Raw genomic sequence first — 26,293 nt, 5'->3', positions numbered from 1 at the left:
GATCAACTTTTTCTGATCCATTCCACACCTTTTCTGTCATAATGCAATCAGATGACCAGAACTCACCTTTATCTTTAAATACCGAAAGTTTTCATAAAGCTGAATATGTGAGCGGACCTTCACAGCACACTCTTGAAAGACTGTCGTAATACATGTAGTTATTTCCAGAAGGAACATTTAATTCAGTAATGCTACATGTTTATGCACACTACTAAATAAACCCACAACCGTCTGGACATTACTAAAATGACGTACTTATATTAGATCCTTGTGGATGTATACAGCATGAATCCTTTGGGTATCACACATTCTTTAGGTCCTGGACCCAATTTAGACTAGACTGATATTTTCAGACCATATGTCAACATCCCTGTTAAATTTATCACGATGTACTCATTACTAACCAAATTACATACTGCTCACAATTCTTAAATTAGATTCACTACCAATGAAAAAGTACAAAACTAGACCTCTGTTTCACACACTGTTGTAAAGTCTAAACCCACACTTTTTACACCAATAAAGATCACAAATGTTGATCCATTTCACCCACTGCTCTAGAACTTTAAACTAAACTCAGTTTCAATAGCAAATCTACAAAACTAAATCCATATCTCACAAACGGGCAAGGTACATGTATCTCTGAGAGAGTGCATTTCTTGTACCAGCTGATGTCCGCACTTCAGCAAATTCAACCTCACTCACTCTTGTTTGTTGAAAAAGAATGATAAAATTTGTCTCCTCACAGGTTGTACTTCTTGTACCGGTTGACGAAAGTGTCTACGTCAAACTTGCGCTTGCAGCCTTTGTAGTTCATGAAGCGGATCTTGCCAAAGACAGGCCTCTCGCCCCAGCCTTGGTCGTGGATGCCACAAATAGACCACATGCAACCTAAATGTGTAACACAAGATAGCAATACGAGAACATAAATAATAAATATTGAACAAAAAATTTTTTAAGAATTTCTTCTGAAACCATTTCCTGACTCATTCTTGCACCACCTCCCTCCCTCCACATAAATACAACAGATAAACAGATAAATAGATGGGGAGACAAAACCTTGTATCTCAATTTTTTGAGATTTTGATTTTTTTGCATAATTGTGTACCTAATGGCCTACAACACCACCTGATAAATCCATGGAACGCCTCCTGTCTCGGTTTTTTCACAAATTCCACACAAAGGACGGTGTCACAGCACTAAGCCTGTTGAGACAGGAAATGTTTTTACGCTCTCCTGAAAATTCATGATTTTTGAGATACAAGGTTTTGTCACCCCACCGACGATATGTATGTAAGCGCCATGCACAGTCTTGAACCAATAACCTTGGCATCCGTTGTCAGATGTTTAAACCACTTTACTATATGACAACTCTACTTGTAGGGGTATTCTACTTGCAGAGTCCAGACCCAATTCAACCCATTTCATTGGAGGGAGGGGGTGGGTGAGGGGGTGAGGGCAAGAGATGAAGGGGGAATGTCATAGCCAATGGGTTTGATGATACTGACCTACATAGCCGTTGGGGTCGCGGCCGTCTAGGGAATATCGGTCGTTGAGGTAGATGGCGATCTCTAGGGCTTCCTCCGGTGATGTAGTCCATTCCAGGATCTTCTTAGCCCAGTACATGCGCAGAAAACCATGCATCTTACCCTCACGAACCATTTGCTTCTACAGGTTGGGGAGAGAGAGCGAGAGAGAGAGAGAAGAAAGAAAAGAATGGGAGGAGAAGAAAGAAAAGAATGGGAGGAGAAGGTGAGAGAGAATAAAGAAAGGAACAGAGAGAGAGAAAGAGAGAGAGAGAGAGAGAGAGAGGGAGAGAAAACAGCAAGAGAGAGAAGAAAGAAAAGAATGGGAGAAGGTTAGAAAGAAGAAAGAAAGAAACAGAGAGGGGAAAGAGAGAGAGAGAGGGAGATAGGAAGAGGGAAAAAGACGAGACAGTAACAAATAATTGTTGGGTATGCTTCACCTTCTCAACTGGCAATAATTGTATTTCTTTTCATTCTTACGATATATACATCCCTTTTACTCATAAGTGTATTATGGGATGACTGCAAATACATGTATGTATACTGTCATGTGCAGCCAATTTAAAGATGAATACCAGTTTGGTCATTGAATTGTGAAAGAAACGTTGTGGAATCGATCAGAAAAGGTTGATCATCTAGCATATAAGTATTGGTGTGTACTGCAAGGTTCTGGAATCATCAAAATGATAGGAAATTTGGCCCAGTCTTGGTAAAGTTACAAGCACTGTACACAGAAAGATGTATATGGGACTACACGTCACGTGTGCGCATGTGCGTTATATCTATCAGGTCCAAATAGATATAATAATTTACCAAATATATCAATTAGTAGGCGGTTTCTCAGCAAAATTTGTATCATCACGTATTGATCAAAACATATTCTTTCACATGATCGGTAATAAGAGCTTCCATTTCATTTTTTGAAAGGGGAGCGTTCCAAAACTGGTCTTTACCTTTAAAGCTTCTATTTATTGACCCACCTAGAAGATTATGCTGTAAAACATGAGTGGAATGATAAGCTGATTTCTTACTCTTATAATTCATCCACTTCTCTGGTTTACAGCATTCATATCAAACGATCATACAATTATGCTGATACATAACTATTCACTAATTGGTAAGATAAAAAGGGACATGAATCATTCTTCAAAACATTTGTTTGTGTTAATGTTTTTATTGAAAGCAAAAAACAGAAACATAAAACACAAGGAAAGAAATGTACATATATGCAATGGTTGAAGCCCAGTTTCATGTAACATCAATAATGTTATTAATCCAAACATTGAAGAGAACTCACCGTTCAATACCTGGTGAGAGAAATACTCCTTTATTTGATGAAAAAATACCACTTCAAAAACTTGACAAGACCACAAAGGAATAAATGAAACATCTTTCTTTTGGTAAGAACTGCATTCTCCAAACCTCTGTAAGTAATTAATTAGTTTTTTGCTATCATTATTCCTTTCTTTGCTTTCCCTACTACTTAAGAGAGAGAGAGAGAGAGAGAGAGAGAGAGAGAGAGAGGGGAGAAAGGGATACAGATATTAAAAACAAGAGAGGGAGAGAGATGGAGAAAAGAGAGAGAAAGAGAGAGAAAGATAAGGACACAAAACACAACCTTGTAATATGACAAATGATTACCAGTCAGATTTCAGTATGAGTACCAGTCTCCCATGTGTACATTTCTACTTGAATAACAGGAAGAAAAGGAAAGAAGAATTAGCACTCCTCCGGTACGCTGTCTTCCTGTCACCCCCATCCCCAACTCTATGACCCCCACCCCCCCCCCACCCCCCACCCCCGCGCCAATCATACCAACCAATTTCTACCCGCTCCCCTTTTCCTCTTTAATTCCTTTGCTTGATTTTGCAGCACATGGTCCTCTAATAATAGAGCAGTGAGTTTCTGATACTTACTGAATTCAATCCTCAATCCAACACTAAATGTATACCTAAAACCCTAAACCCTAAACCTAAACTCTAACCCTAAACCTAACTCTAACCCTCAACCTAACCCTAAACCTACATGTAACGTAAACCCAATTCCAACCCAAGCCCTAACCGGATATCTTTGATGAAATAAATCCCAGAGCAAATTTTCTATTTGGAGCCAGAAGGGCATAACCACATATTCTTGAATTAAATTAAACACAGATATAATGCCCTTCTTGCTCTGAACAGACTTAACGTAGATGAAACAAAGTATGACTGCACTGCTAGACACAAATGATGAGAATGTCTGGCAGTGCAAACACAGACGTCATGAATTATTCTCTGTTGAGACTTGCGTCATTACCACCTTTGCTAATGATGGTCATCGAGACAAATTTAGTCCTACATGATTATGCAATCTTGACCAATCGGCTACCAGAGCCTCGTTTATGTTTGATGCAGTAAAGCACAGCATTTTTTCATGATGATATCAGCGTAAGTATCCTCACATTTCTCTATCTTGTAAGACACAGATAAAAGACTATTGGGGGGTTGCAACAAAGTTGCAATCAATTGCAAATCCACCAAATCAAGTGTAAGTCTTGCGATTAATTGCAAATTTGCTATTGATCGCAACTCAACTTTCTTGCAACACCACAATAGTAACAGAGAGAGAGAGGGCAGAGAATAAAAGCTAGATCTAGTTAACTTAGTTTAATTTTTAAAAATGTAATCCTAACAAAATCCTAGGAAATTTAGGAGACCAGTGGGGCTTGCAAGAAAGTTGAGTTGCAATCAAATGCAAATATTAGTTGCAAATTTTGCAACTTGCAATCGATCGCAACTTTCTTGCAACGCCCCATATGTGTAGGACCATTTTTGCCTAGCTATTTTTTTCTCCCACTTGCCATTCATGTACTCGAAGAAAAAAACTTGCATGGTTTCTAGCACCATATGGGAGCAGACCTTGAACATTGACTGATGTTAGGTGCTGTTCACAACTTTTAGTTTGGTAGGAAGAAATACTATTCATTAGAAGCAATATATTGATAGACAAATAGATACATAGACAGATAGACACATAGATAGACAGATAGATAGACAGATAGACAAATATACTGAATTTTTTTTTTGTAGGGATACAATAAGCTACCCTTTTCCCTTAAACTAGCTATTAAAGCCCGCTGATATCTCCTCCATCACAATTTATATCATTAATTGGCGTACAGGATTATGAGGTGGACACTTGGCGTTCCATAAATAATGTATATTGTGGTTGCATATGACTCAGATCATGTGACTCTGATCATGTGACTTGGATCATGTGACTCGGATCATGTGTCCTCTCATCCCTTATATCTTTAACGTTTTATATGGAAAGGAAGATCAGGTATGATTAAAAATTGATTTCTTAAAGTCACTAGATTTCACATTAAAAATTACTTTAAGATCATCTTTTAAGTGATCCAATAACATGAATGCCCAACAACAACAAAACAAAATGTGTACATTTAATTGTGAAATTACATAAAATCCCTCTAAAAATAGAATGACTACAATAACATTCAAATGCAAAAGGATAAATCAGTCTACAGGGAACAATTATTTTATACCAAAGTTAACTTGGAGTCCAGAAAATATTTGTGCACATATATGTAAACTACCGTTTAGTGTCCTAAGGAGTCAATTTACCCTTCATCAAAAGCCCAAGTTCTGTGCTTCAAATTCCTATATCCCTTTCTAGACGTAGTATTTTGAGCTGATGTTTTGAATATAGTATACCAGCAAGGAATCCAAAAGATATATAGCAAAATATTTCGGAGGGTGGGACCCCTTTAATGTGAATTTGAGTGGTTTCATATCTTATTGTCTTTTTAGTAAGTTCCTCTCATGACAGGCTCAGCCGGTGAGAGTGAGTCATTAACCAATGAGAGAGCTCGACCTGGGAGCTACTTAACGACGCTGAGACCCTTTTTCCTTCCGTGCTCCGTCACGATGAGAATGGATAGAGTACCTTCTCCTTTACTAGCTTTGCCATCCTAAACCATGGATTTCTATTGTAAAGCGACTTGAAGTTAGAGAGAGCTGATGGCAGTGACAAGGGGGAACATTTCTAAAAGGAGGTTCCTCAGAATTTTCAATTCCATTTAATTCAATTATAGTTATATTTAGATGGTGCTCCTTAGTCAAAGGCTGAATTACTCCTGTTCACAACGTTTAAAGATTTGTTTTTTATTTAAACTGCTTTCCGTCCCAAAAATTGATTTAAAACTTAAAGGGCTAATAGAAATGTTTGAGTAGAAGAAGGTCACAATTTTTTTCTCGAAAATAAGTCAGTTTTATAAAAGTTTGAGGTGATTTAGTGCTAAAGATCTGCTTAGTGCTTCATTTTTTACCTGAAATTTGAGCTAACATCCTTCTGCTAGCCAGGCGACGATTTTATCGTCATGGTTGTCATTGATATGACGAGCTGACCAATCTGTACAGTAATATATATGACAAATTTGTCGGTTCATAATAATGCAGACAAAATGTCTTCAGTCTCTATTTTTTTTAGCCTTGCAACTACTTTTATTATCACCTCCACGACTACATTCACTTGGCTAGTTTTGTATATAAATGTTCTAACTTAAAAACTTCTTTATCAATAGACTTTCAAAGACTTTCAAGACATCAGAGTAGGCACTTTCAATATTCCTTGCATCACCTTTAGAAATGTGCATACATTATAATGACATTTACACAATCCAAACATAAGTTATATAGCCAATATTGCAGTGAATTGTTCTTGAGTTAGTTTCCTGAAAATGTTACAACTGTCAACTATGTCATAATTCTACTCATGTAATCATTAATTTCGCATTATAACTCTACTAACTGGTAATAATTCAATAAAAAAGAAAGATAATGAGCTCATTTTCAATATAAGTGCATGTTATGGTGTAATTGAAGGTAACAACACAATGCAAAATTGCAAATGCAAAGGAGTGTATAACTTTAGTGTCAGTATGAACGAGTGGGGGATTTGATCAACCAATTGTCTGCCATTTGTCAACTCTAAGCCCTTGGTGGCGCTAAACGCATGAATCAGACAGCGATCATGCAAATACCATTTACAAGCATATTGCAAGAATATTGCCAGTCATGGTTAAAGGGGAAGAACGCATGCGCTGACTGTTCTTACACACATCATGTACACACAGCATGATTAATTCTGACGTGTACCTCATGTAAACTTTTTTATTTTGAATTCAGAGCAAATTTTTAAAAACTTATTTCAAACGTCATGTTGCAAGGGATTTGGAAAATCATTTATAATAACAGTAGTAACATCTACGTTTTTACACACACAAACACAAAGTGGATGGCACTAGCGTGAATGCAAGCATAAAGATGAACAGAAAAGAGGATGCCATTTGCAAACAAGGGAATGTTAGAAACAAAATGAGAAAGCAGAAAATGAGATAAAAAGCTTGTAAGTGGGTTTAGAAGCTTTCATGGGGCTCAGGCCATTTATTGCCTCCCTTCCTTTTGATTGTTCGAAAGAGTAATACTTCAGTAACATAAGAATGAGAGAGTATCGGAAAATAGAGAAAAAGAGAGGAAAAACATAATTATGGGAGGAAGATGTATGCATTTGTATTTTTTTAGAAAACTTCATTCACACATGGTATATGAATATTTTGATTTTATAGGCATAATACTTACTATAAATATGTACAAATAGGGACAAAATCATTTGAAAGATGATATGTAATTGAGAGAGAGGGAGAAAGGTATTGAGAGGGAAGATTTGAGAGAGACATAGAGAGAGAGGCAGACAGAGAGTGGAGAGAAAAGAGACAAAGAGAGAGGAAGAGAGAGAGAGAAAGGAAGAGAGAGAGAGAGGAAGAGAGAGAAAAAGCAGAAAAAGAGGCAGAGGGAGAGAGAGAGAGAGAGAGAGAGAGAGAGAGAGAGAGAGAAAGAGGTAGTACAGCAATAGTAGAAATATTAGCGGTACATTCATTTTTCACGGATTTTGCGCTAAGATCGGCAAGCGCAAATATTTGAACTCGCGTGTTTTGAATGGGCTGAATTGTGTGCAACGCGAATTTAAGAAACCAGCGAATATGTTTTGGGGTCGCTCAGTGCGAAAAAATTAAACGCGTAAAATAACAGCGTTTACGGTATAATGAGGGTAAAAAATAATTGAATAGAGAGAAAACAATATTACTGAGAGAGTATTAGCATGATTGGATAGGGACATCTATTAATGAGGGGAAAAGAGACATTTATTGAGAGATAAAGGGGAGGGGGAGGGGGGGGGGGGGGGTTACAAAATGATTGGAGAGAGAGGTTCATTCAAAGCAAAAAGGGGTGAGGGGGACAACATCTGAAAGAAACAACTCCTGTTATCAAGCCAGGTGACAATCCAAATTGAAGACAGGAAGCTCTGACAATTTGTGACTTCTTTGTGCGACGGCCCCGGATGACCAAACCGAAGCGCAACAGGAAAAACAGGAACGAGAGAGCGCCATACACTTGGACTTCACTGCCGATGAAAACAGGAACTGGCAATTATCGACAATATCTCTTGTCATTCCTTTGGCCTGAATAAACAAAGTCTTAGCGGGTAAAAGGTGATTACCGCCAGCAAAAGCCAATAGGTGGGACTGTTAAAATTTCATGGAACATGGGAATGGGTTGAATCATGGGCCGTTCATGAAAAGTTCATATCTCTCGCTACTATAGATACTTTTCCATGATACATATAGTTATTGTTACGATAGTTCAAATTTAAATTATGATGTTTGACATATGACAAGATCAAATCTGATGCCTACAACAATTTTTCCTATTCATCCAAGCAAATTTTTCTTCTGTTAACCAAAATTTGCTTAAATGTGAACTAGAAATTCAACTTCTGGTAATTCAAACTAACTTTGGGAAACTTTTTGCTGCTATTACCATTGCTGAAGTTTTCAAATCTTTAGGGAAATAACTGCATGGGGTGATCTTTTGAAGTCAAGAATTCTTTGAATAGAACTATTTTTACCCCTTTTCTGCTTATGCTGCACAATCACACATCATGAATAGTCTTGAATATGTATAAAAAGAGATAAATCTTTATGCCTTTGTGCAACATCAAAACTATGTCAGCCATTCTAAGCTACTCATCAATCACCAACATACCGGGTAGGAAGGACTTTTGTTCAGTTCAACCATGGATGTTAATAACAGTGATTATCTCAATTCTCAATCTACACGTATGTAACAAGGCAGTATACCTGTGGCTGAAACATTTTGTACAGAAAAATTAATGTTATTATCATTCTTGAAAAATAAGTCATAGTTCAGGATTTAAATGACAACAGAACCTGGTAATAATAATTAAATAAACAAGTTGCCCATTAAATGTTGACTAAGCTTACACCTAGTGTTATTCCGGCAAAATAGTTATCTAATTAATTGAAGTAAAATACAAATTACACTCGCACAAACAATTGTATGTAGTCACATGGTCACACAGTCTAATTCTTTTTCATAGTGCTATTTCACATTACTATCACTTATGAAAATACAAGCTGCAAATGGTTATGGGAAACAGATTATGGGACAGTGACAGATATGGAATTCCTCTGAAATCACTCAAATCATATCTACCTACCGGTATTATACTAAAATTAAACACTTCATTTCATTTTTCATATATTGGGTGCCAATTAAGGCATTTAAGGCTTATCTACTGCTTCCTGCTGGCTCGATCCCTCAAGAGTATAATGTGTATTCCTTTTTCCATCCTGTTTCGGTTTTTGTCATTGGCATTATTATCTATTTGACGGCTTTTTCGTTCTTCTTTGTCACAGCTAGTTGTTCGAATTATAGGCTTGTTATTCATTTGTACACTTTTGTACTTTTGTTGTGGAAAAAAAATGAACTTATCAACTTATAAAATCAAAAGTCTGTCCATGACTAAGCAATCTGGCTTCTTTCTCCTCACTATGTGTTGATCTTTTTTTAAACCCACTCATTCAACAACTTTTCTGTCGGTGTCAAAAGTACAAAATCACATGCTAATTTCACCAGTCTATAAAGACTCTTTTTTTTGGTTTCCCTCTGTGAGTATTTCTCATTGAAACCTATATTAGCTTTCTCTGCTGTTTCACAAAGACTAAGATTGACTTAAGTTGGACTTAACTATGGCAGGCCATTCGTGCCACTGGTTGGTTGCTCTCAATTATGATCTTTAGATATTATTTTTTCCTTCAATAATGATCTATCAGAAAATGTTAATTCTGTAGATTTTGTACTGTTTTTTACGTCCCTTGAGAGACCAATGCCAGTAAATGGTGAGAGCAAACAGTGGCATGAATGACCCGCTATTGTTAAGTCTAACTTAAAGTCGATCTTAGTCTTTGTGAAGCACTCCCCAGCTCACATATTCATTAGAAACTTTAGATTCTCTGAAGACAGTCCTGTTTTTAAAAGCATACAGTACGTGAATTTAAAATGTAGTCATTTTGGGGGTACTTTATCCTTACTTTCTTTCTCAATGCGCCTTGGAATACTAGATAGATGGCGCAATATAAGTGCATTATATTACTATTATTATTAAAGTAACCTGTGCATAAACATCACCTGCTTATAAAGACTACATAAAGACTCCTATCACTCTTTAGCGGTCTTTGAATGCATGTTTCATTGTAATACCTTGAAGGGTACTGTGTTATATGTGAAATCAACGGCACTTCCTTTAGCAACGAGGACAGCAGACAGGAAGAATGAAATGATCCTTAAAGAAAGAGGACAAATGTTCAGAAGAGGACATCCCTATTACACTCCGGTTTGACCATGGAGTTCACCGGAAGGGACGAACTTAGGAGCGTGGCGAGTAATCCAAGGTGATCCCTTAGGAGCACTATTCCTGCCCCCTTCTCGCCCCCTTCTTGCCCCCTTTCTTGCCCCCTTTCTCCACCCTACCCTCTGAAGTATGTCATAGGGCATGCGAGCATCTGTCTAGCATTTTATCCCTACCCACCAGTAACGCAGTACACCCTCGGCTACCCATTCTCTTACTCCAAGCCCTCCCCCTTATTCTCACTTTTTTTAATCATCCTTCTATTTTGTAACCATGAATCTATTCACCTATTAATGAAAATATGAGTGCGCTTCTCAGTCAATGCCTTTAAGGACCATCTATGTCCTTACCTTTCTCTATGCTGGTTACTTATCTTGACCTCTCCATAATGAAAAAACAAGTCACACAAAGCCCCCCTCCTCAACCAATCCTGAGAACCTTCAATATGCATGGACCCCCTATTCTTACAACTTTGTTCATCTTATTGCTTTTGCTATATTTGTCCACGCTTACTTACCCCCATCCCCCTCCCCCTCCTGCCACCAATACCCCCTTTCTACCCCACACAAAAACCAACCCCTCCCTCAAATCAGCCTCCATTAAGATTATACCCACCCCCTCCTGCCACCAATACCCCCTTTCTACCCCACACAAAAACCAACCCCTCCCTCAAATCAGCCTCCATTAAGATCATACCCACCCCCTCCTGCCACCAATACCCCCTTTCTACCCCACACAAAAACTAACCCCTCCCTCAAATCAGTCTCCATTAAGATTATACCCACCCCCTCCTGCCACCAATACCCCCTTTCTACCCCACACAAAAACTAACCCCTCCCTCAAATCAGTCTCCATTAAGATCATACCCACCCCCTCCTGCCACCAATACCCCCTTTCTACCCCACACAAAAACTAACCCCTCCCTCAAATCAGTCTCCATTAAGATCATACCCAGACCATGCTACCACTTCATATCGGCGACATCCTGCTCACTGTTCCAGAGGAATTATGGGATACGCGGAGTCAGGTCACATGCAGCTGCCTGCCATGGCTGAGGTAGCGCCACGTGCAGCTAATAAGCTCTCCCTCGCGTGCGTGCCTGGGTATCGCCAGTCAGCGTGGAACAGACAGGCAGTGCCAAGAACTACCACGGCTATATCCTACAGTGGACAATGTGCGATTTGACTCATAATCCTTCACTGTGTGTAGTGTTAACGTAAATGAGTACTTGCCTAAGAACTACCATTTTCACCATTTGGCAACAAGTCTAAACAAATTTGGGGATTTCTAACTTGAAGAAGACATTAACCTCCCCCCCACCTCCCCCCCCCCCCCCCCCCCACAAAAAAGAGGTGATTGGCACTACAAAAAGAATATAATAGCAAAATAGCTTTAAGTACAGACATTATACAAAGTACACCTAATGAAGCATTTCATCTTGCCCTCATCAGAGGAGAATGCAAGGAAATGAAGTTTGGATAATAAATATGCATGTCTATAAGTTTGCAAACAGTACACATTATTCACATCGCTTTCTATGTTAGTACTATGGAATTGTTGAAGCAACTTCAAAGAAGACCCCTAAAGTAAAGGCACAAAGTAGCTAAAGTTATTTCAATATCAATCCCTGAATATTTTTCTCACTGCAATTCCCGATTCCAACCCAAATTGAGTAGACTACTCAGGCATAGGAGCTGCTAATCTACACCTCTCTCTTTAAATCCCCTTCCCCTCCCTCCCCCTCTCCCTCTCCATCATAAATAAATGAAAGTTTAACAGGGGCAATAACCATTCCACTCCCAATAAACACTTCAAGTTATTTTCTAGCCATCCTGTCAAGTGGCTGACTTCAAGACATTCCACTTCCTCCAAGCTAACATTTACTTTGGAATATTAAAATCATTTCACCGTCGTTATCGCCTTAACCTCTTCCCCTCTCCGTCTCTCCCATTCTGACTCAGTCCTACCTGACTAAGTCCCATGTGAAGCTGGCTGCTTTAGGACACAAGAGGGGGCTATGTCTATAATCATAGCATATATGAATGGGGGGGGGGGATCTTCCTTTCATAGGGACATGGACTAAAATAGAACAGCTTTAAATATTGTAATTGATTAAATTTCCTAGCCTGATAAACATTGAACTTGGCAGCCTCTTCATAATTCATCTGTCATTATGCTGATCTACATGTAAACCAAGATTAAAGGTAATATTGAGATCTTGGTAAATGAAATATCACAGCTAGATTCAGACTAGAATTCTGATCAATGTTCAATACTGCATCTTAATGAAATCTTCGAACTAAAATAAGCAGAATGAATAATAGCTGCCTAATAAGCAAACAGAGGGCGAGAAAAGGAGGAGGAGAAGATTAATAATGATAATAAGAAGAAGAAGAAGAAGAAGAAGATGAAAAAGAAGTAGAAGTAGTAGAAGAAGAAGAAGAAGAAGAAGAAGAAGAAGAAGAAGAAGAAGAAGAAGAAGAAGAAGATGATGATGAAAAAGAAGTAGAAGAAGAATCAGAAGAAACAGAACAAAATAAAGAAAGACAAAAAAAATAATTAAAAAATGAGATTACATTGGGAAGGAAATCATAGAAAAGGAAAAGGAAAATATTGGGACATATGGACATATCAAGGCAGAAAATTTGTTTTTAAAAAAAACTTTTCAATTCTAATGTATTAACGAACACTATTGTCTTCTTTCAATCAAGAATTAGAAATATACATGTATGACCAGAGCTGCCAACCTTGTGCGACCAAAAAAAAGAATCATGATGGCCAAAAAAAAGGAATTTCAAGCAAAAAAAGGAATTCATAAAAACAAAACTTACAACCACGCGCGACACACTTCCAATGCAAAAATGTTCATTCATCATGCTGTTTTTTCCAAACAAGCAGGTATTTTTTTTGGTGGTTATTTTCCTATTATCGGCATTTCACTCTTTTTGAGAATATTTTCCTCTTTAAGTATGTTTTAAAATAAGTTTTCTATTGAATTTGTAATCAAATCACCATTTTAGGACAGTTGTTGGACGTGCGGTATGTAAAAAAAAAAACCGGAATGGTTGGCAGCTCTGTATGACCATCAAGATCACTTCTCATCTTCCCTAAATTACCCTAAATACAAGGACATGTCCGTAAGGGTCCAATGTAAAGTCAATTACCAGGTTCCACAACAATTTCAGAAGAAGCTTATTGGTTATTCACATAGTCACACAGATGTTACTCAAGAGCGGACAAGTGCCTGGCAAAAAATATCCTTCAAATGATGAAGTGTGAATTTCTAAAAAATAACTCAATGCTCAGAACATCTTTGAAACTATAACATCATTGGTACTAAAATATCTTTTGAGCTAAAAAATACCATCATTGGTACTAACCACTAAAATGTTTTGAGCTAAAAATACCATCATTGGTTTTATAATATACCTGGTACTAAAATTGAGTTTAAAATATATCTGGTACTAAAATAACTTTGAGATAAAAATACCATAAAAGTACATTTTGGTCATAACCAATTAAATTTTGAAACATGACATTTTTTACCTCTGTATGCAAAAAAGAGTAACAGCATGTGTAGATGGTAAAAGATAAATCAAAATTAGAAAGATAACATAATTTTGACTCATTTCTTCATAGTATTAAATGTTCCAAACAGGCAAATGCAAACTGACTTTAGTTGACGAGTATGGGTCTATACATCAACAAATCAGTTGATCTAAAAATGTAATATCAATATCAATGTATATAGTCATAAAATTGCCCCCCCCCCCCCCTCCTTTTGAGGGCAACCTGCTAAGCCCAACCCCCCCCCCCATATTAATCCTCAGAAATCATTTCACACAGTGACGTGCGTCAACTGTTCATCGCTTATTTCTTGTATATTACCCAAGCACAAGCACAATTGCAGTTTTTGAATAAAACCATGAAAAGAGAAACAAGCATACAAACAAACATGCAACCATCTAGCAAGGCAGAAAGCATCCAGTGTCTCTGGGGGGTGTTTCACAAAGATACTAAGTCAAACTTAACTCTAAGTTGGACTTAAAAATTATGGAGAGCCATTTGTAGCCTTAAAATATAATATAAAATTCAAATATTTCAGGCTTTTTAAAAATTCCACATCGACAACACGAGATCTCCTTGATAATAGAAAATATGAATGATTTGATTCAACATTTTATGCTTTAAAAAAAAAACTTTTACAAAATACTTTCATAGCTGCTAACGGCTTTCCATAAATGTTAAGTCCAACTTAGCATCTTTGTGAAACACCCGCCTGGTTTGCATTACACTCTATAAAAAGAACACATATTATAAAGCTCTGCGAATGAATTGTAAATTCAACAGAGGTCATACAGAGGGGAACATGCAAAAGTCACAACATGAAAGACTTAGACTTAATACAATGAATGATTGATGATAGATTAGCATGGCTAGACAGCCTTACAATCTACATAGCACCAACTAAACTATAGAGGGGGTTTTACTCATATGACATTGCTTTTTTGTATTGACCCTTTATAGTCTATACATTCCCTTAGCATATTCAATTCAAAATGACAATATGAATTTGTCTCATGTTTTTTTTTTTCTTCACAGATGAATATAAAATAAACAAATCAAGGGCATGTTTTTACAACACATTGCTCCAGCAACAATTGCTCCGCAGTAAATATCCTATTCCAATGCAATCTATTATAACTTCAACCCATATACCTTTGTGTAGTGCCTTGATACAAGTTATTTCATTCACCTGTTACAAATAAATGTATCTCAACAGTCAGAATGTGAATTTGCATACATTACTTGTTGCTAGGTAGGGCAAAATATTATGGTGTGCTCTACCTAACCACACATATACCATATGCAATTTGAATTCTAACTACTGAAATAAAATTATTTGTAACAGGTGAATGAAATAATTTCATCAAGGCACTTTAATACAAATGTGGTTATATTGCATATGGCCTAACCATGACCTTACATCTTTGATGAAATAGAGTACTGGACCCCGTCTTACAAAGAGTTGATATCAATCGCAACTATGTACATAAGAGATAGGAGACTGCAAACTTGCGATTGATAGGAGGATCGACTTGCGATTGATTTGGATCAATCGCAACTGATGAAACAGAGTACTGGGTCATATATCAGAGTACCACAGGCTCAAAGGGCCTGTTTCATAAAACTTATTATCTATAACAACAACTAAATTTCTATGACAAATATGCTCTCAGCCAATCAGATGCCATGATTTCAGTAGCTTATAACAGTAGCTTGTAACTTGATATTGATAACAAGTTTTATGAAACAGGGACCGAGTAAAGTAAAAGAATTACCTGTGCACTGTTCCAGAGTTGATCATATGTCTTAGCCCTCTCCAGTGTCTCTCTGCTATACACATAATCTCTCTTGTCCTTTGCATGGTCCTTTAACGTCTTCTTGGCCCAGTCATTGGTTCCTTCAATTGGCAACAATTATAATCCCATCAAATGACTTTCTTTCATTGGAAGTTTTCATAAGACATAGGAGGAGCCACGTTTTTGTAATGCAGGTTGTTAGTTCAATTTATTCAGTTCAAGACTAATTACAATAGATCCAGGAAAGTTTTTAAATCAAATTGCACATTAGATATAGTTAATATTTTAGATGCTTGAAAGGAGATTCTTTACCAATACACTGTACTCCTTAAAGACCGTCAATACTACAGGGCAAGAAGGGATTAGACCACACAGCGAGGTCACTGACAGGTGGCTATCTCATTAACTCAGCTCTCAACTAACATAAGAAAAAGAGGATCATGGGGGACCAACAAGCACCGATTGGGGAAGTTTTCTATATAGAGGGAGAAAGTAGCTACAAGTAGGACAGTGGGGCTTTAAAGCTTATCACAAATGTGTTCAAAGAATTGTTTCAAAATAAAGATTTGGCTACTTTTTACTCAACTTACAAACCTGAGAACATCCTGGTAGAATAACATGCTCGATAATTTCAGTTTTGTTTTTAGTGAGGAATCTCTGGTTTTGAGGTCTGAGCGACAAGTGAGGATGGGGTGAACATGGCTTCTGGTTGAACCACACATACTCCTACCATAATTACTCAGCAGTCAATTACATACATTCGCTCCATTCCTTATTTACAACATGGACCTTATCACATAATAACCCTAACTCTAATCCTTTTTAAGCTAAAACCTAAATCCAATCTGTGCCCTATATATCTTTAACAAAATAACCCAAGAAAAACTGTCACCCTTTCAAATCACTTGCCTTCAATAGAGTCATATTTGTCGTTGTAGAAACAGAAATTATCTGACAATTCTCGTCTGATGATGGACTCCTCTATGAAGGCTGCAACAGATTCACTGAAGCGACTTCTATAGAGTCGGACAATGAGGGCAGCACGCTGGCTTGACAACTGACCTGTATGCAGAGAGAATGATGATAATAACAGTGATACAAAATTAATTATATAATTCATAATGATTTGATCTGTTCTACATCCACTTGATCCTGTTTAATTGAGTTCTGGGAAGAGGTGAAAATCAATTTGTGAGCGTTATCATTGTTATAATGCAAGTGTGGAAGAACATCAGATAAAACATGTCATGTAACATCATAAAAATCGGGATGGATTTTTACCCCACATGTTCGTGTAGTCCCATATACATCTTTCTGTGTACAGTGCTTGTTACTTACCAAGACTGGGCCAAATTTATTATAATTTTGATGACTCCTATACCTTGCAGTACACACCAATACTTACATGCTACATGATTAACTTTTTCTGATTCATTCCACACCTTTTCTTTCACAATGCAATCGCATGACCAGAACTCAACTTTATCTTTAATAATGATTTGCTCTGTTCTACATCCACTTGATCCTGTTTAATTGTTATCAATAAATGAAGTAGACAGAGAGATGATAATGAATAGTTGGATTTAAAAAATGCCATTTCCCTGGACCTTCATTACCACAGCTTTAGCTGAGCTATCATGATAAGATGCTCAAACATTCAGACTTCCTACCTGGTACCCGTTTATTCACCCGGGTAGAGTGTGGCAAATACAGATTACGGCATTCAGGGCACAAAGGCTGGTACAGTCAAACCTGCTTTAGTGACCACCTGTCTACAAAGACCACCTGTCTACAAAGACCACCTGTCTACAAAGAGCACCTGTCTACAACAAGCACCTGTCTACAACAGCACATTTTTTGTTTCCCTTGAAAATGGTTTCTCGTTGAAACATGTACTAAAGGAGCCTTGCTACAAAGACCACTTGTCTACAAAGACCACTTTTTGTGTTTCCCTTGGGCGGTCGCTGTAGACAGGTTTGACTGTATCACTACTCCCTTTAAAGGGATCGTTTAACAATGTTAAATCTGAGATACACGGCCCTACGTGTTATCAGTGTCTGTGATATGATGTAATATTGAAGCCCTAAAAAAATTGCGCTTCAAAATGATCAAGAAGTGCCTCAAAAAAGTAAAAATCTTTGAGTGACCGGTTTTACCATACTTGTTTCCCCCAATAGGCTGTAGTGTAATGAAAACCGTCAGGCGAACGGTTTTCAAATATTGTAATTCCAATCATAAATATCTTGATAATCAGACAGGCGATCGGCTTGTAATAGTCACGGGGTTCCTGACTGGCCTAAAGGTCTATAATTATCATTGCATCATGAGCTAAATCCAGAATATGTTTTCAGAATCTGAGACAAAGTTACCGGATCCCTTTAAACACCTCATTTAATAATTCTTCACTCCCTTTTTTTTAAAGGAAGGGGGAAGGGGGGGGGGGGTGGGTTAATTGTGTAGACTTGAAAAAGCAATAAAAATGTAACTAAGTAGGAGGTGGGCTTAGAACCACAGGGAGGCTTGGCCGGTGAAGCTTACCAAAGTGGATCCATGGTGAGAGGTTACTGCAGACACTCTTGGTTGGATCATTCCTAGCACTGCTGAAGTACCTCAACCTCTCCTTGACAAACGAGTCCAGCATCTTCATACCCTCCGAGGTCCCGGGTTTGGCCCAGTCTACAGGTTTGACGGTCTGGTCTACTTCTAGGCTAGCATAGGCCCCCTCCCAGTCTATGGGCTGTAAAAGAGTAGAATGCAATGTTTAATTTAAAAATTGAATGAAGCTAGACAGGGTGAAGAGTCTGAGAGTATCAAAGATAATAGAACACTTATTTCTATGGCTCCACACTGGATTATCATCTCACTTTATACTTACAACTAGCAGTACAGGTTTACGACATAGCTTGGTTTATATCATTTCATTACCACCAAGGGCAAAAATTTCTCGTAACGACCAAGGGATGGGGTGGGGGGAACGACACAACATCTAACAAAAAATAAGACTTCTCACAATCATTGCCTAATATCTTCACAACAAAGGGCTAATTTTTTCTCTAAAATCAGATAAAACTACATCATGCTGTTTGATCTTTAACCCAAAATACAACACATACTCCTCTTTTTATCATCCAGAAAATATCACAACTCAATAAGCTACAATATTCAGTGATCAGACATTTCCTCTAGGCTTTATTTCATTGAAAGTTCGGGTAAGAGCTGCGACTAGGTTTTAGGTTCGGTTTGGTTTAGGGCGAGGGTTCAGGTTATGATTAGGTAAGTTTAGTGTTTGGCCAAAGTTGATATTAACTAGGAACTCAGTTAAAGAAGAAGTCTAAAAATTGCCCATGGAACAACGGTCACCAGATGATGTGTCATATAAAAAGAATGTTCACCTCTGCTTTGGCCTTAGCCTTCTGAGGATGGCAGATGACTGGAGGGAACTCGGTGAGGTAGGTGCTCAACTGTTTGGTAATCTTTGGACGGATAGTTCGGGCACCATACTCTAGCTTATTGGATGCCTCCCAACACGGAACTACGTTGTGTGCATCAACCTACAGGCATGGATTAAACGGAATTAAACAAAATGATTTCATGATTTGATTAAATATGATTAATCAAAGCTCGACACTGCAGCTAAAAATCTTAGTTCCATGGAAAATAAATTACATGGGACATACAATTAGTATGAAATAAGGCTGTCATCTTATCAACAATTGGCTTGGTTACAGAAGAACTTTTAGATAATAAATTACCTGACAGGATATGTACATGTACGTTGGAAATGATTTATGATATGATCATCATCATCATTACCATCATCATAATCATCATCACCATCACAATCATCATCATCATCATCATTACCATCATTACCATCATCACCATTACCACCAACATCATTATAATCATCACCACCACCCCCATTATCACCATTAACTTCATCATCACCATCACTATCATCATCATCATCACTATCACTACCATCATCATCATCATTGAAAAAATCATCATCATCATCATTATCATCACCATCATCACCATCATCATCATCATCACTATCATCACTATCATCATCATCATCATCACTATCATCATCATCACTATCATAATCATCACTATCATCACTATCATCATCATTATCATCACCATCATCATCACTATCATCATCATCATCATCACTATCATCATCATCACTATCATCACTATCACTATCATCATCATCATCATCATTATCATTATCATCATCATCATCACTATCACTATCATCATCATCACTATCATCACTATCATCATCATCACTATCACTATCATCATCATCATCACTTTCATCACTATCACTATCATCATCATCATCATCATCATCATCATCATCATCACTATCATTATAATTATCATCATCACTATCATTATCATCATCATCATTATCATCATCATCACTATCATTATAATTATCATCATCACTATCATTATCATCATCATCATCATCATCATCATCATCATCATCATCCTCATCATCACTATCATTATCATCATCATCATCATCATCATCATCACTATCACTATCATCATCATCATCATCATCATCACTATCATCATCATCATCATCATTATCATCATCATCACTATCATCATCATCATCATCATCACTATCATCATCATCACTATCATCACCATCAAAATCACCATCAAAATCAAAATCACCACCATCGTCATCATCATCACTATCACCATCATCATCGCCTCCATCATCATATTTTACCTGACAAAAAGGTATATTCTTTGGAAGCTCTTCCTTGACATCTGTGACCCATTGGCTGGATGTCCTGAGAGGAGAGAAGTCTGTCACCACTGCTCCCAACCCATGATCCTTGATGAACCCAGGTAGGACATCCTTGGCATACCCAATCAATAGATGGAATGAGATGTCCAAGAGGTGCAGTTCCTGCAGTTTGACAATTAATAGAGTAGAAATCATGAAGTAGATTATCGACCATATTAAAAGCAACAGGTCACTACAAAACCCTTAGAAATATTTTTTTTCTTCATTAATAATAATAATAATAAAGACATTTTTATAGCGCGACATATCCACCCAGAGGGTGCTCAAGGCGCTTACAATGATCGAGCTACATAATATACTTAAATACAATTTTACTTACAATACATTACACATTACACATAAAAAAGGAAGAAGATGATATTAGTTAAAGTTGGCCATTAGATAAGTTTTCAGGCTGGCCTTGAAACTATCTACTGATTTACAGTCCTTAAGTGTGTTATGGAGACTGTTCCACAATAGGGGAGCTGCTGAGGCAAATGCTCGATCTCCCCATGATCGTCTGGTCTTAGGGATGATCAGAGTTGATGTATTGGTAGAACGCAGACCAGAACGACCAGGCTTGCGAAAGTTCAGTAGAGAATGCGAAGGAAACCACTGAAGCTTCAGTGCAGAATGCGAAGGAAACCAAAGACGTCTCTTCACTGTTGTAGACGCTCTGCTGCACCGAAAGAAGGAAACTGTTCTTCCGGATGCTTCTTCTGACCAAATACTGGCTGATAACTTTTGTCATTATTTCTTCAACAAGGTCACCAAGATCCGTGATGACATTGATGCCGAGTTTTCGTCAGGACAGTGTGTACAGCATTGTGAGTTATCATCTGTTCCAGTTTTGACTGATTTCGCTAAAACTTCTATTAGTGAGATCAAGAGGGTTGTCATGAATTCTCCAACATCATCATGTGAGTTAGATCCAATTCCTACTGCTCTTCTAAAAGAATGCATTGACGACTTTGCACCATATATTACAGACTTTGTTAATAAGTCTCTTCGATGTGCAAGCTTTCCAGCCTCAATGCAACAGGCTCTCGTGAAGCCTCTCTTGAAAAAACCGAATCTTGACAGACAAGACTTTGCAAGTTATCGACCTGTGGCAAATCTAAGCTTCCTATCGAAGGTTATCGAACGCATAGTATCCGCTCGTCTTCAGTCCTTCTTGAATGACAATAACCTTCAAGACAACTTCCAATCAGCCTACAGAGAAAAACACAGTGTTGAAACTGCCCTCTTACGAGTGCAAAATGATATCCTCACCGAAATGGATAGTGGAAAAGTAACTGGGCTAATTCTGCTCGATCTGAGTAGTGCATTTGACACGGTCGACCATGTTATACTCCTAGAGAGACTTCAGTCTATGGGCATTGGTGGACAGGCTCACCAGTGGTTAACATCTTATCTCTCAAACAGATCGCAAAGGGTTTGTGTACGCAGTGCTGTCTCTAAGACAGTTCATCTTGGCTCCTCTGTGCCCCAGGGATCGGTACTTGGGCCACAACTCTTCAACATTTACACTCTTCCCCTTCATGATATCATCAAGAGGCATAATCTCAAGCACCATATGTATGCTGATGACACGCAGATATACTTTTCGTGTTCTCCCACACAAGGGGAAGTTGATGCCTGGATTGCTCGTGTTGAAGCCTGTATAGGTGACATTAGGAATTGGATGAAGGAGAATTACTTGAAGCTCAATGACGACAAATCTCAGTTTGTTATGCTGGGTTCCAAGCAGCAACTCGCCAAGTCGGTAACCCCCTATCTGAATATTGGGTCGTCATCAATTACTCCAGTGAAGAAAGTTCGAAATCTTGGAGTTATTTTTGACTCCAATATGACCATGGAGTCACAAGTATCATCAAGTGTTAAACTTGCGATCCACAGTCTCCGCAATCTTCGTGCTATTCGCAAGTATCTCACCACAAAGGCGGCTGAGCAGCTTGTGCATGCATTTGTTACATCCCGCATCGATTGTTGTAACTCTTTACTCTATGGCATCCCTATGTCTCAAGTTAAGAGGCTCCAGCTTGTTCAGAATGCTGCTGCCCGTCTCGTGACATATACACGCAAGTTCGCCCACATCACTCCAGTCCTTAAATCCCTGCATTGGCTTCCTGTTGAACATCGTCTCACCTACAAAATCCTTCTGATCACATACCGTGCCTTGAAGTTCTCCTCGCCACAGTACATCTCTTCATTTATTGACTCAAATAATTAATATGTGTTACAATTAAACGCATGAACTTCTGCAATGTCCTCTTTTTTAAGAAACTGTTTATTTTTTTAAGAATCCAGATGTTGTATGAACATACACATAACTAGCCTAGAGCAAATATTGCTGGAGCAAATGACAGCTCAAGAAAATCCTGGAGAAAAAAAAATGGAACTTACCTGAGAGACTTCTTTGAGTCCTTCGAGGACAAAGTTGAAATGCCTGATGGTGCCTTCAAGGAACTTGGGAACGAGACAGAAGCAGACATGAAGAGGGACCTCCTGTTTCATGGCCAAGCGTTGCGCAAACAAGAGAGCCCAGTTATCTGCAAGAGATAAAGAGGGGAATACTTTCAAACTAAACCCCATCCCCTACAGTTACCCACATACCCTTAGTAGAAGGCCCCCTGGCTTCCCCACATTTTTACAAAATACCCCCACCTACCAGGTGTAGAAAAAGGACCATCTCAGGAAATACCCCAGGTCATTAACCCCTTCCCCCTCCTCCATCATAAGCATAGTCTATACGATGACTTCAATCTCCAACAATACAGTTAGCTCCAAGGTTTGTGCAACACTTGCTCCTGTGACAGTTGCTCTGCACTAATTTTTTTCTACACTAACCAAATTCCTAACTACAACCCTGGACTGACCTAATACTATTCATAACTCTAACCCGAAACCAAAACTTAAAACCAAGCACATACAACACTTACCCTATGACTTTGATGAAATATGGCAATTCACGCTGGAGCATAGTGCAAATTAAGTTTCCCAACATATGCTCAAGTGATAATTGTTATGGGCTTTTTAAAATTAAAGATGTAAGGTTACAGCAATGGATTCGGTTGAGTTTTATGTTAGTTTGAGGACTAGGGTGAGAGAAAGGTAGAGTGTTGAAATTAGGAATTCAATTACTGTAGAGTGTAAATGACAGCAGAGTATGTCATATACAACAGTAAGCTTAATTTTTTGGAATTGATCATTGTCACGTATATCAGCATGCTCAGATCGAAGCAGAACTTAGAATAATTGTTGTGTTTATCTTCTACATGTGCCTTGTGAGAATAGGGGGTAGGGCTTGAAGACAGCCCCCCCCCCCAAAAAAAAAAAGAGCCACTACCACTATCCCCTACCCCAAAAGAGCCACTACCACTATCCCCTCCCCCAAAAGAGCCACTACCACTACCCCCTACCCCAAGAGAGCCACTACCACTATCCCCTCCCTTCCAAAGAGCCACTACCTCTACCCCCAAAGAGCCACTACCACTACCCCCTACCCCCAAAGAACCACTACCACTACCCCCTACCCCAAGAGAGCCACTACCACTATCCCCTCCCCTCCAAAGAGCCACTACCTCTACCCCCAAAGAGCGACTACCACTACCCCCTACCCCCAAAGAGCCACTACACTACCCCCTACCCCCAAAGAGCCACTACCACTACCCCCTCCCCCAAAAGAGCCACTACCACTACCCCCTACCCCCAAAGAGCCACTACCACTATCCCCTCCCCTCCAAAGAGCCACTACCACTACCCCCTACCCCCAAAAAGCCACTACCACTACCACCTACCACTACCCCCTACCCTCAAAGAGCCACTACCACCACACCTACTCCCAAAGAGCCACTACCACTACCCCCTACCCCAAAAGAGCCACTACCACTACCCCCTCCCCCCAAAGAGCCACTACCACTACCCCCTACCCCCAAAGAGCCACTACCACTACCCCCTACCCCCAAAGAGCCAATACCCCCTACCCCCAAAGAGCTACTACCACTACCCCCTACCCCCAAAGAGCCACTAACTTTACCCCTACCCTCAAAGAGCCACTACCACCACACCTACTCCCAAAGAGCTACTACCACTACCCCTACCCCCAAAGAGCCACTACCACTACCCCGTACCTCCAAAGAGCTACTACCACTACCCCCTACCCCCAAAGAGCCACTACCATTACCCCCTACCCTCAAAGAGCCACTACCACCACACCTACTCCCAAAGAGCTACTACCACTACCCCCTACCCCCAAAGAGCCACTACCACTACCCCGTACCCCCAAAGAGCTACTACCACTACCCCCTACCCCCAAAGAGCTACTACCACTACCCCCTACTCCCAAAGAGCCACTACCTTTACCCCCTACCCTCAAAGAGCCACTACCAGGGTAATTATGCTGCATTATTGTAGAGCGCTTAGAGACTTCTGACGAAGTAAGTGTTAGGCGCTATATAAGCACTGTAATTATTATTATTACCACCACACCTACTCCCAAAGAGCAACTACCACTACCCCCTACTCCCAAAGAGCCACTACCTTTACCCCCTACCCTCAAAGAGCCACTACCACTACCCCCTACCCCCAAAGAGCCACTACCACTACCCCCTACCCCCAAAGAGCCAATACCCCCTATCCCCAAAGAGCCACTACCCCCTACCCCCAAAGAGCCACTACCATTATCCCCTACCCTCAAAGAGCCACTACCACCACACCTACTCCCAAAGAGCTACTACCACTACCCCCTACCCCCAAAGAGCCACTACCACTACCCCGTACCCCCAAAGAGCTACTACCACTACCCCCTACCCCCAAAGAGCTACTACCACTACCCCCTACTCCCAAAGAGCCACTACCTTTACCCCCTACCCTCAAAGAGCCACTACCACCACACCTACTCCCAAAGAGCTACTACCACTACCCCCTACTCCCAAAGAGCCACTACCTTTACCCCCTACCCTCAAAGAGCCACTACCACTACCCCCTACCCCCAAAGAGCCACTACCACTACCCCCTACCCCCAAAGAGCCAATACCCCCTACCCCCAAAGAGCCACTACCACTACCCCCTACCCCCGAAGAGCCACTACCTTTACCCCCTACCCTCAAAGAGCCACTACCACCACACCTACTCCCAAAGAGCTACTACCACTACCCCCTACCCCAAAGAGCCACTACCACTACCCCCTACCCCCAAAGAGCTACTACCACTACCCCCTACCCCCAAAGAGCCACTACCTTTACCCCCTACCCTCAAAGAGCCACTACCACCACACCTACTCCCAAAGAGCTACTACCACTACCCCCTACCCCCAAAGAGCTACTACCACTACCCCCTACTCCCAAAGAGCTACTACCACTACTCTCTACCCCCAAAGAGCCACTACCACTACCCCATACCCCCAAAGAGCCACTACCACTACCCCCCAAAGAGCCACTACCACTACCCCCTCCCCCCCCCCAAAGAGCCACTACCAAGCAATCCCCTACCTTGGACTCTCTGGTCTCTGCTCATCCAGTAGACAATGCCTCTGTTGTCTTCTGCGATGTCCATTGTGTCAGAGAGGATCTTCACACGCTTCTTGTTGAACTGGAAGTTGAGGATGGAGCTTCCAGAAGCATTCCGGAGGCTTGCCACCTTGGTTTGGAGATCTTGAACCTCGGCTCCATCCTCTTCTTTCTTCACCTGTAGAGGGAGACAAAATGTATTATTAGGCCTGTCCTCATCAGCTGGAGATGGCCAAATAGCCCGCTCCAAAATTATGAAATAATCCCTTAGTTACAAATCGCGTTTTCATCAGCTCAAGACTTCAC

General features: G+C 39.6%; 1 protein-coding gene across 2 annotated transcripts in view; it reads right to left on the bottom strand.

Annotated features, from left to right (window-relative positions):
- The window catches only part of LOC593941 (deoxyribodipyrimidine photo-lyase), a 30,126-nt gene continuing 3,833 nt past the window's right edge, over positions 1–26,293 (bottom strand). For both annotated transcript variants that reach the window (XM_030982382.1, XM_030982383.1), the window contains 9 exons: positions 25,970–26,165; positions 22,884–23,029; positions 20,418–20,600; positions 19,051–19,209; positions 18,197–18,395; positions 16,568–16,720; positions 15,638–15,759; positions 1,509–1,668; positions 1–891 (listed from right to left, as the gene is read on the bottom strand). In XM_030982382.1, the coding sequence (XP_030838242.1) occupies positions 743–891; positions 1,509–1,668; positions 15,638–15,759; positions 16,568–16,720; positions 18,197–18,395; positions 19,051–19,209; positions 20,418–20,600; positions 22,884–23,029; positions 25,970–26,165 (1,467 nt within the window). In that variant the 3' untranslated portion in view covers positions 1–742. The remainder of the gene's footprint in view (positions 892–1,508; positions 1,669–15,637; positions 15,760–16,567; positions 16,721–18,196; positions 18,396–19,050; positions 19,210–20,417; positions 20,601–22,883; positions 23,030–25,969; positions 26,166–26,293) is intronic.

Source organism: Strongylocentrotus purpuratus, unplaced genomic scaffold, assembly GCF_000002235.5.
Source record: "Strongylocentrotus purpuratus isolate Spur 01 unplaced genomic scaffold, Spur_5.0 spur5_scaffold_12, whole genome shotgun sequence".
Taxonomy (NCBI): Eukaryota; Metazoa; Echinodermata; class Echinoidea; order Camarodonta; family Strongylocentrotidae; genus Strongylocentrotus; species Strongylocentrotus purpuratus.
This window is presented reverse-complemented; position numbering and strand designations above follow the sequence as displayed.